This window comes from Pagrus pagrus (genome assembly GCF_965226575.1).
Source record: "Pagrus pagrus genome assembly, chromosome: 18".
NCBI lineage: Eukaryota > Metazoa > Chordata > Actinopteri > Spariformes > Sparidae > Pagrus > Pagrus pagrus.
The window spans coordinates 16,337,721-16,349,961 of NC_140202.1; the positions used below are offsets into that span (position 1 = coordinate 16,337,721).

At 43.7% G+C, this 12,241-nt stretch overlaps 1 protein-coding gene across 6 annotated transcripts in view; it reads left to right on the plus strand.

Annotated features, from left to right (window-relative positions):
• Positions 1-11,954, plus strand: part of esrrb (estrogen-related receptor beta) — a 47,589-nt gene extending 35,635 nt beyond the window's left edge. For all 6 annotated transcript variants that reach the window (XM_084380711.1, XM_084380713.1, XM_084380716.1 and 3 more), the window contains 2 exons: positions 4,904-5,173; positions 8,691-11,954. In XM_084380711.1, coding sequence (XP_084236837.1) covers positions 4,904-5,173; positions 8,691-8,935 — 515 coding nt within the window. In that variant the 3' untranslated portion in view covers positions 8,936-11,954. The remainder of the gene's footprint in view (positions 1-4,903; positions 5,174-8,690) is intronic.
• Positions 11,955-12,241: the final 287 nt, after the last annotated feature.

Below are 12,241 nucleotides of genomic sequence, written 5' to 3' on the forward strand. Positions count from 1 at the left end.
TGCGGGGAGATTGAGATGGGGGCGTATTGGAGGCAGACAGGCAGTCAGGAGTGTGCAGGGCCAGGAAAGGGACATCTGCCAGGCAGGGTGGGGGAGGGCTTTGTTTGGTTACTGTGACACATGAGCAGGTACATCCAGCTTCGTAATTACGCATTTGCACTGTTCGTATTGTCACCAAGTTGAATCTGTATCAAATCCTGCGCGTGAAGCCGGAGCATCTATGTGAAAATCTGCATCCAATTTTATGTAAAATGTTCTGCAGGAAATGTTATATGCTGATGTGCCTTTAAGTAATCGTCAGCAGAGCGCCATCCCTCATTAAGCAATGTTGCTTGATGGCAGCGGAGATAAATTATGTGTAATTACGGGCAATGATTAAAGCCTGATTCGTCCTGTTCTTTGGGGCTATACAGATATATGTAACGTCAGGATTGGGCAGCGGGACCCTGGGGAGGGCTAAAGACTTCTCCGTCAGGGTCAGGAGGTCATAGGGTGCAGATTAAAACAAGGGGATTACTGTATTTAACGTTCTTCAACCTCATAACGTTCACAGGCTACTGGTCAAATCGCCCATTCCCTAGCTACTTACCACGGGATAATGGGCTGGTTATCACGTTGAAGAAGGCAGATAGTCGACTCTCCTGAAAGTGAGCGCCGGAGCTGAAAAAAACAAGATTAATTTTCTTTTTCACTGAGTCGATTCAGTTTGTATTGACACGATTTTGTCCAATAAAAAAATCAGCCTTTGTGTCATCAAATCAGCGAGAGAAGCTCGCAGCCAAGTGAGCTGTTTGTGTTGTACATGTCGCTGGACTTCAGGTCAAATTATTTATGTCAAGCGCAGCAATTTATTACCAAGCTGCTATTGATTGGGTCCTCCTGACGCTGTCATGTAAATTCAAGAAGAATCATGGTCGGCAGCTGCACGTAAACACACACAGATCCACACAAACAGGCCTGCACACACACACACACACACACACACACCATTGTGAAGCTGCTCAAAATTGCCCTTCATTCATGTATTGGTTATACATCTTATACCGTAGCGTGTCACTCGGCCAGATCAGAGGAATCTATACAAATCAGAGGTGCATACATTCTCCTCTTGTCCTCTTCTTCTTTTTTTTTTTTTTTAACTCCCATCTAGAATAAAAAGCTTTGATAAAGAATAAGCTTATGGCAGCATGATCATTCAGCTCAGTTTGAGGTTAGGGAGAAAAAAAAAAGACGTGCTGAACCCCTGGGGTCCTGTTAGGGGCAGTTTTACTCCAACTGGAGCCCGGAGAGCACTTGACTTGGCTGAGGTGAGATTGCCGCTGGGCAGGAGTCTTCAGGGCCTGCTTGTCCTTCTGATAGCCAGCCATGATAGATCAGCCCCTGTCCAGCCAGAATTACTCTCTTTCCTCTTTCTATCTCCCTCTTCCTTTTTCCCCTCGTGCTCCGGTCGCCTTTTCGTTCACTGACGCTCTTCTCTATTCCTTATCTCTCTTCCTCTCTGGCCCATATCTTCTCCTCTCTTTTATCCTCCATTTCTCTCTCTCTCTCTCTTGCCATTTTTTTCCCCTTCTCTCTCCCTCCCTCTGTCTGCTCTGTTGTCTGATTGAGGGTGAGTTACGAGGGGGCTGCAGCTGGAGGGGGCCACCGTGCCTCGTAATTACATCTCTTTTTATTACCCGCGCTAATGGCCCTCGGGGAGAGGGAAACAATAATAAATTAATAGAATATGAACTCCGGCTCAACAGAAATCTCCAGCATTTCATTTTGGACCGTCCTGTGCTCTGGCAGATGAAACGGCGCTCTGATTAATCTCCGCAAGGGGTTTTGAAGCAGCCGTCTGTGGGTTTGGGCTGCCCCCTCCTGCCCACAGCCGAGGGCTTTTGGGGAGATAAAGGGAGAGATGATGGTTTTGGCTTCTGTTGTTGGTCTTTAGTGGTCTTGTTTTCACCCTTTGAGCTTTGAATGATGGTGGGCTGATGAAGTTAATGGTCACTGGGCTGATCTGTAGTGTTTGTCACCTGATTATATTTTTGTTCCTTTGTCTAGATTGAACTGATTTTACATCAAACATATTTTACATCTAGTAATTTTCAAGGTGAAAATCCGTTTGAAACATTTGGACTGGACAATATTGTTATCTAAGTGTTGTCTCCTCTTGGTTTTAAAGGCTCCATTACAATAGCGGTGAATTTTCTGAACTTAGCAGACTGTCTTACATGTTCAAATACTTGTCTTTACCCATTTTGTCATTATATCGATATTTCTGATGATTATTAATCAAAAAACCTCATTGTTGCAATGTCGATATTGAGGTGGAGATTTTTAAATATCTATATATGTATATCATGTATCGCTTAAAATGTTTCAATATTATTTAAAGGCCATATCGCCCAGCCCTAGGACATATGATTGCTCTACCAGCAGGGTGCTTAAATCAAAGTGAACAAAGAAAAACTCTGCGTCGTTGTTATCTCTGTATTCCTGCCACAAAGACTTTCAGACAGAAGTCTGCCGGTGCACTCAGCAGTGGAGTGGAAAAGGCCCTTCAAGCGCATAGACAGGCCTCTCTGATTTGGTCAATATTGTGTCATGTTTGGTCAAACCCCGCCAAGGCAGTGGGCTGGAAATGAAGATGTAAATATTGATATTTCATTAGAGGAAATCACCCACTCCGACGGCACTTAACCGGGCCACCTTCAGAGTGCGGCGGCCGGAGCGCAGTGTGACCTGCGGAGTCGGGAAGTCACTTCATTACTCGATTAAATTGAGTGGAAAAAGGCGAGGCAACGACACGAGATCCCATTTGGAGCGATAATTTAGGCCCTGAAGAGAGGGGATGGAGCAGGGGAAAAACACCACCTCTCCATCTCACAACACTGGATTAAATTCAAGGACTTTTAGCGTCAAAGGTAATTGTAGGCTGCTGGGCTGCATGTGTGCATATGGCTGAGAGGTGTCCGCCGTATCAGAACAACTCTAAAGCCTCTCCAACAAGCCCTGAACGAGGCCTTCACACGGGCTGTCACATTGGGAGCAGCGCTTTAGTTCCGCTTCAGTCCTCCTTGGCATTAAAAGGCTCGACAAAGCCTTGCCTGTGATTGTGATGCCAAACCTGATGCGGCAATCAAGACCGCGTCCACGCTTGCATGACAATTTCCCTCCGGCCAGACCACATTCTGTCCGACTTAATGGCCATGTATGCAGACAAGGAAATAACACAACAAAAGATTTTAAGACGCAGTCTGGATATGTGTAATGGCAGAGGCCTTTACAAAATATGGCTTATTGCCTCCACTGATAATAGTCAAGTGTTTTGAGTGCTTTCGGCAGTTTGCTCTGTTGGGTCTAATTTAGGGCTCTTCAGACCTCTGACCGGTCCAGCCGGGCGCCAGCACCTTTCTGTTAGCACTCTATTCTACTGACTATTGATTCCCCTTCAAAATGTGAAGGCCCTCACATTCTGATCACAATCTGTTAATTAATGTATCCTGCAGCTCTTCCCCTGCAGTGGTCATCACCACGATAAGGGAAATTGAACACTCTGGTACTACTCTCTCCCTGGCTCTTCTTTTCTCTCGGCCTGTCTCTCTCTCTCCATCCTGTTTCTTTTTCACTTTCTCTCACGCTTCCTCATCACGCCTCTTGTTCTTCTCACGTGTGTGTGTGTGTGTGTGTGTGTGTGTGTTCGTGGTGTCCTGGCAGGAGGAGATAAACATCAGGCTGGTGGCTGCACCCCGGTGAGATCATTTATATTTAAGAGAAAATGTGGGGCATAGGTGCGGCGAGCGCCCTGGTCAATACTGTAATCTGTCGCCTCTTAATCACGCCGTGGCAGGTAGCGTGGCAGCAGCAAACTTGTAAAAGCAATCATATTAATCAGGGGTGGGGCTGAGGAGCCTAATGTGCTGTCAGAATGAGCCGCCTGCAGGCACGCTGTGCAGGAGGAGGGGAGGTGGGAGATGAAGGGGGAGCTCATGCAGTTTATTGACATCTGAAGGGTAGTACGAAGGGAACAGGGATGAGATGGCTATCTCTCGCTTCCTTTCTCTTTTTGCCTTTCCCCTCTTTAATTTGTTTGAGTTTCTCACAGCTCATCTTTTGGGGATCTAGCAGTTTGTTTGATTTAATGTTCTATTCTGAGCATATGTAGAGGTGCTGAAGGCGAAGTGACAGCGATGTGACGCGCCCAAGCTCATCAGCTCATCCAGCTGATGTTGGAGAGTGAGGCCTTGGGTTTAAGCAGGTCTTCAGAATTGGCTTGAACCATGTGACCCCCTTGCTCTATTTATGTGGGCACATTTATGTGCATAGGTGTCATGACCAGCGTGTGCATATGTGTGTGTTTGTTTTCCTGGTTGACACATGTTTTGTGTATCTGTGTATGTTGCTGTGTGTGTGTGTGTGTCCTCGTCACCTCCTCCCGCTACACAGTGCATGTCATGTCTTCAACCCCTCCAATGAGAATGTGTCTCAGTGCTAATCCCCCTCACACCAATAGAAGTGTGACAGGATACAAGGGGGTAACCACATGGCTTTGTGTGTCCCGGACCTTTGCACCGATTTACTGTCCTCACTTACAGTAAAGCCCACTCAAGTGCTCTGACACCGGCTTCAAAGAGCACCTTCCACTGTGCATTTAAAATTAAACACCACTCGCTAACATGTGCCTCGGCATGCACTCCGGGCTACTGGGAGTTGACAGGTCATGTTTGGTTTACTGATCAACTCAAAGTGCTGTCTGTTCTTTTACTTTGAAATACTTTCTTGTTCTTTTTTTTATACTCTGTAATAAAAGAAGACTTCTGCCCGAATCATGAAAGAGGCACAAATATACACACATGTATTTTATTTTTCCCCTGTCAGTCCTCCTGTCCTCATCCACTTTCTCCCTCTGTCCTTGCAGGCTTCTCCTCTCTGTCTCTGGGAGACCAGATGAGCTTACTGCAGAGCGCCTGGATGGAGATCCTCATCCTCAGCATCGTGTTCCGCTCGCTGCCGTACGAGGACGAGCTGGTGTACGCCGAGGACTACATCATGGACGAGGAGCACTCGCGGCTGACGGGCCTGCTCGACCTCTACGTCTCCATCCTGCAACTCGTCCGCAAGTGCAAGAAGCTCAAAGTGGAGAAGGAGGAGTTCGTCACCCTCAAGGCGATCGCTCTCGCCAACTCAGGTGAGGCATCTTCAGCACACTGACGCATCATAAATAATGTTCGGGCGGCGTGATTTTTAATTGAGGCAAATTTTATGTGCATTTTAATGAAAAGTGCATTATTTTTAAATAAGGATGACAAAAGTTAGAGAATAACCTTGATAGAAAAGTGGAATTATTTATTTATTTTCAATAGTGTTTCATAACAATTGTTTTAATAATATCAAATCATCCATAATATCCATAATCATTTAATAATTTAGAGTTACTTTCAGAGGAACAAACTTTGCTTTTGAATATATATATACTCTTTTTCTTTCTTTTTTTATCTCTTATTATTTGATTCTGCCATGCAATTTATTTTTGTTTTGAAAAAATGTTATTATCCCCACCCTTCTTCTAATTTATGTTGTAAAAGTAATGCACTAAGTGAAATACAACATTAAAAAACTGCTGAAAAAACGAGTACAGACTAAAAAATAAAATTCACTTTTCGAATCATGTCAAGTGCATTTTTATCTGCTGAAACAACAAATGAATAAGCACACAATACATGGAAAATACTCAGAATTCGTAGCTTTATTTTAAAAAAATCAAGACATTCAGAATATTTCACCTTTTCCTGACTGGACCTCTGAGTAATGCACACTAGACAGTATAATATCCAGAAACAGCGAGTTATTGTCTGACACAGTTTCAGAAATGACATTTCTTAGTTTTCAGGAGTTTTTCAGTGTAACCTTTAGTTTGGAGCGTGAGATGGAGAGATGGAGAGAAGATAAGGGCAGTGTTACAGGAGAGAGGGATGGAGGAGTGGGGCTTTTTTTTTTTTTCTTTTAATTGAACGCCTTCCATGTTGTGGTATTTCTCCAGCGCTGCCTCTCCCCTCTCTTCCTCTATCTCCATAACAGTAGCTGCAGGGCACAGCAGCCACGGGAGATAAATTTAGCATTTCATTAGGAGCACAGGGGCTGTCAATAAAATGTGTTAAGTCGAATGGAATGAGTATCAGGGAGTGATAGGCCTCGTTTGTTCCAATGCCGAGACGGCACGCCGCTATTGACAGGCTCCTTTTTGAGGAGGCAGGACCTGTCCCGCTCTGATCAATGCACGCCTGGGTCACTGGGCCGCTTTTCCCTTGTTTTGTCCGCGGCTGAAAAATGAAAATGCTGATGGTGGGCCTTTGCTTTCAGACAACAGAGCTTTGGTAGGGAGGTGGGGGGAGAGGAGAGCTGGGGGTCGAGGAGAGGAGGAGGAGGAGGAGGAGGAGAAGGAGGGTGTCCGGAATGTTAGAACAAGGTCTCTGGGAGATCACTCTCCCGGGAGCCCCTCTGTCTGACAGCTGTGAAAATTCATAGCGATTGATTTTGTAATTAGCAGTTTATCAATCGGATCGACGTGTGCTCACTGATGGATTGCGAGGAAATTGTTTCTTCAAAGTTGTTTTTTTAAGTCCGCCCCTCCTCCAAGGACTACAAGCTGTGTGCTCTCCTGCCCTTTTTTTCCTGCCCATCTGTTGAGATGTCTCTATCTCTTTTTTTATTTTCTCCTTCTTCTCCCCCTCGCCGCAAAACATTCAATTATGGCAAGGTTCAGATCAGGTTTATTGCTAAAATGTGCGTGTGTTTGCCCGTGTGGAAAAAATGGAACAAAATATTGGTTTGATTTGTAAGAAATGTAGCTTGTTAGGTTGTGAATTCAGCCTCTGTGAAAAGAACAAGAGATAATTATGTCACACCACATCCTCATTTGAGAGTATTTTTTTCTCCTTTTTTGCCTTTTGTTCTTCCATCCTCCCCCCTCTCGCTCCCTCCCTCCCTCCCTCCCTCCTACATTCACTTTACAAAACGACCTACTTCATTTTACCACTGTGGATTTGAAAACCGTCAGGGTGAGAAATGTCTCAAGGTCTTGGGAATACAGTTGTTCCAGTCAATGAATTTGGGGCGAAGTCTGAAATCTGTTTTGCCTTTTATTGTCCCGTGTGGTAAAATATGCGCCGCCAAGGTGAGACGAGTCAGGCAGCCAATGACATGCCGCCTCCGGAGTGCCAGACACCGGTTAACCAGTGAGAGAAAGCGCGACCCTGGACTGTCCCTGAGAGAGGCTGTGAGATAAAGACAGAGGCAGGAAAAAGGCGAGAATGAGAGGGGAGTGCTGTAACATGATGTACAGTAGGATCAGAAAAAAAAAAGGGGGGAAAAAAGGGGCAACGGCGTAGCGAAACATTATAGGAGCGGAGAACACTGGAGAGAAGCCAAACTGAAACTGTAGACTGATCTAAAACTGGCCTGGAGGGGAGAGAGATTTGGGCCGACTGAAGCTGAGACAGTCACAGTTTTTGTTGTTCAGAGGACGATATAATTGGAAAGGTATCGTGTTACTGTGGTAAAAGTTAAAGTCATCCATACAATTAATTCTTGAATAAAAGTCTTAAAGTATTTGATATCAAATAAACTTAAATATCAAAACTACAAGTAAAAGTAAATTATTCATATATTTACATCTATGCATATATGCAGATAATGAATAATACAGTTAAGTAAAGTACAAGTACCTCAAAATTGTACTTAAAGGGTAACTTTTAAAAAAAATATTACATTAAAATGTGTTTACAGGTCTTGAGGAGGACTACTGCATACTGTAAGGTGCCTACATTACCCACAATGACACTTAACCACTGAGTGAGATCACTGGAGGGAATTAATCAGATTACATGCATCTTCCTCTGGAGCTACAAAAGGCTTTATACTACTTTTTCACATATACAGGAGTACAACAAAAAACCTTTAACACACTTAAAAGTGTAAAATTGGTGAAGTTACCCTTTAAATAAATGTCTTTAGTTACATACCATCGCTGCAAATAGTACGAAAAATGTGCAGGAAATTTTTCTATTTAGATAACTGGTTTTGTTGTTTGTAAAATAAGCTCATTAGATTTTGTTTCCCCTCCAATCTGATGGTCAGAAACCCCTCTGAGGGAGCAAAAGGAAATTAATTGAAAGGAAGTGTAGTATTCATCTCAGGCGTGTTTATGGCCTCCAATTCTCTAATGGAGCCCCCTTTTTTTTCTTTGTTTTGTCGCTCGAAAACAATCTGTCCTCTGGAACAGTGAGGTGTTTAATGTGTACTCACTCAGCAGAGATTGGGTGCTATTCATGCCATTGTTACTGGAGGATAACATTGATTTTCAGTCCCGCTGGTCAAGGGCCATATGAATGTCCCGCCCAGTCCACCGAAGATTAAATATATAAATAAATAAATGAAATAAAGCAGATGTTTTTTTTTTTCTTTTTATGATCTATTCTTTATCTTGTCAGGGTGTGAGTTACACTGATAGTGTGTTCCCTTCCCTTACTGCTACTGACAGAGCAGTAAAGATCAATCATGAGATTTAATTTTGTTTTTAGAAAAATCCATTTCCCATCACTGCTGTTATATTACCAGTGTCTCAAAGTGCAAACTACATTTCATAGTTTCAGATTTTTTTTTCTTTTCAAGTTGGAAAATCTTCATGCATCTTTCTCTGCTTTTAGACTCCATGCACATAGAGGACATGGAGGCGGTCCAGAAGCTCCAGGACTCTCTCCACGAGGCCCTGCAGGACTACGAGAGCAGCCAGCACCAAGAGGACCCCCGGAGGGCGGGCAAGCTGCTCATGACCCTGCCTCTGCTGCGACAGACGGCTACCAAGGCCGTGCAGCACTTTTACAGTATCAAGGTGCAGGGAAAGGTGCCCATGCACAAACTCTTCCTGGAGATGCTGGAGGCCAAGGTCTGATCGGAGGGCAGCTGATTGGCCAAGCCGAGCTGAGGGCTGCATCAGCGAAACAGAAAGAGACTTGAACCAAGGCTGAGGGTACTCAGGAGAAGGAGACCCCCCACGGACTGCGCTAGGCAGGACAGAGACTGATCTCTCTCACTCCTCCTCCTGGAGCCCTGGGACACTAAATAAAAAAGAACAAATGCAAAACTTGGTTATTAGTATAAATATAAAAATGATGCAGATTAATTTAAAATATATAAGAAATACTATGTACAGTAATAATTTTTTTTGGTTTTTGTTAATTGTCAGTGGTCATTCTGTATATGAAAAGGACCCTTCTGCCCCTCAGCATCTTCAGAACAAGTAGTTGCCAGATCTTGATAACAAGATAAAGAGGTTTCTTTTTTTTTCATAAAACTAAAAGTTCCTTAAATTTGTTCTGAAGAAAGCAGAGGTGTCAACAACCATAAACACTTGTCTCACACATGTGTTTTTTTTTCTTTGCCTGGACTTGACCAGGACATGTATATATTTATTATTGGAAGACTGAGTGTACAGTTCAAAGTCTGGTGACCTCGGTGGCCATTTTCTCTTGTTCTCCTTCTGGAAAAAAAAAGAAAACGAACTAAAATTGTTACCTAAATGTGAACTCTTATCAGTTTAAATGTACTTGGATATACCTCTCCAGAGCAGTAAGCCGTGTGATCTTTGTGGATCTGTCCTCAGAGTGGAAGACTTGCTGGTCCCATTTTTAACCAAACTAGCATAGGCAGGTACAAGTAGTCAGTCGTCTTATTCTGTAGTAACTCAGCAATAAAGGGAGCTGTAGGGAAGCCAGGCTAAACCTCCTATCCGTCATGTGCTTTTCAATGCTGCTTTAGCTAAAAGACCATGCCTGTGTATCTCAGTCCCACCAGTTGGACACACCACTGTTGCGCGCTAGTGTTCCTCCTCCTCTGCTGTGGTGGTTTGTGTCGGTGCTGTTCATGCAACCCATTGAACCCCAAATTTGGTCATTGTTTTAAGCCGTGGAAATTGCCTCTTGGCATGCAAATAGATGACCTGATTCGAGCTAGGTGAAAGATGATCAGCGGGTTCAGTGTGGCAGTATCAAAGGATTTATGCCGAGTGGCAGAAGTCCAGGAGATTCCATGTTCAAACAATCAGAGGCCCATATGTCAAACACTCTATTTTGGGCCCCTTTAAGCCTGTGGCAGAGTCATCCCACACACAGGGAGCAAGGTGCCCAGCATCTGCTCTCGCCATTTTAGACACCTCCCGTCTTTTAATAGCCGTGCCTGCGTTTATAGAGCTTCAACCAAACGGAGGTAAATGGCAGGTGCAGAGCGGGAGCAGTGGCACTTCACACTGGGTTTATTTTTAACTCAGCGGGAGGTTGTTGTCTGCGCGGCATCCCTCCAGGAGTACATCAGACACGTGGAACACTTCTTGACCTCATGTTGACACAGTGGCCAGTGAGGAGTAACACCCTTCCCACTGGCCAGGAGGCAGGCATCTGTGAGGAGAGCTCGGGATGCCCAAGCATGCACATGTGAATAGCTATGCAAGAAACAAAGTGTCAGCATGCTTCAAAGGGTAACAGCAACCCAACAGTGTGTCAGTACAAGGTGTGATCTCTGGTGGGAGGAAAAGATCTCGTGCTCCATTCTCCCTGTGTTTAGCTACATGTCCGTTACACTGGATGTGAGTGATACTGTAGTCCAGTCCAGCAGAGAGAACGTGTTGGAGGCAAATGCTTATACTACTGAAGGATTTTATGTGATGTGATAAATTGTGGCGCTGTCACAACAATATGATACTGTGATCAAAGGAATCCCTGACATTGCAGTAGGGTAGAGTTGCCGCCATGCTTGCGATATCAATGGCTAGCACTGCTCCAGCAGCCGGCAGGCCCTTTTTTACAGCAGCCTGATTGGCCGCGTAATGGAGGATGCCTTCCCTCTCCAGCACCCAATCATCCCAACGTAAACTAGCCGCTGTCCAGTTAACAAGCTCCACTGTAGAGGGTGACAATATAACTTGAGTTATTTTACTGTTGTGCAATACAACAGGGACCAATTCTGACTGAAACCATGCTAAAAGCATGCTTTTACTTAGATTTGGGAGAATTTGTATGCTGTTGAGTAACATATTCTAAATCCCTCTAATCAGAAACATGTATCCTGTATATCAGAAGAACTATATTTGATTTGCTCCTCTGATAAAAGACTTTTGTGCTTGTTTCAATAAAAGTGCAGTAATAAATGAAAACTTTTGCAGAAAATCTTTACAACTAGAATTTTGTAGTGGCCCAAGATGATCAGCCATAAGAATCACAATAATGGGAGTCCTCTCGTCTCCCTGTTTTTCTTTTTACCTTGCAATATGGCACTGTGTTAAGTAAAAGAGAACATGTCTTACATTACAAGCTGTGTCTAAGTGTGTAAATATATTAGCGTCAATACAGTAGGTTGCCGAAATACCATTGAAAATAAAGTATGCAGCGCCCTGCTGACTACTACCTCATTATCTTATTGTCAATATTTCTCTGATTGAACACTTTCTGCTCTTTATCATCCTCACATGTCTGTGACATACCTGAGCCATCCATTTTTTTAAATCAAAAACTGTTCCTCCCTCAGTGCTCCTGCCAAAATATTTGTAATTGTAGTTATTGATCTTCTCTCCCCATTCATTCTTCATAGATTTGTTTGTAAAGGTAAAGCATGCTTCACGTTGACCACGTGACTGGGCCATCAGTGGGTGTGACCCCCATTTTGGTTACAAAGCGGGTATGTGTTTTTATGAACATCAATGTGTCAGAATTGGTCCCTTGATGATAAATTGCAGACAGGGGCAGGTGACTGATTTCCTGCTTCTGTGCTATGAGTATTTATGGTGTGAAATATATCATTTGGCAATGGTGTACATTGATATCTCTGATCGTTAAATCACCAATATCTGTGTAACTTTTATGTTTTGATTTTCAAAAAGGTAAAGGATCAATGAATTAAATACTCCCTGAACTCTGTGATTCTTTTGTGGTCTAACTAAGAAGCTGTTGTAAAGCAAACTTTGAACAGTTTCACACATCGCATTCAGCCAGCGCAAGCTCAAGGTAAACGCTTTTAAACAAGAGTCCGTGCTCGCGGCTCTGAGAGGCTGCTCACTCATGTTAACAGAGGGACAACGCTAACATGGGTGAGTTTAGCAGGTATAATGTTCGTCACATTTACTGTCTTAGTTTTTTGCGTGTTAGCATGCTGACATTTAGCACGAAACACAGAGTAGCCTAATGTACAGCTGATGCTAAGGTCCAAT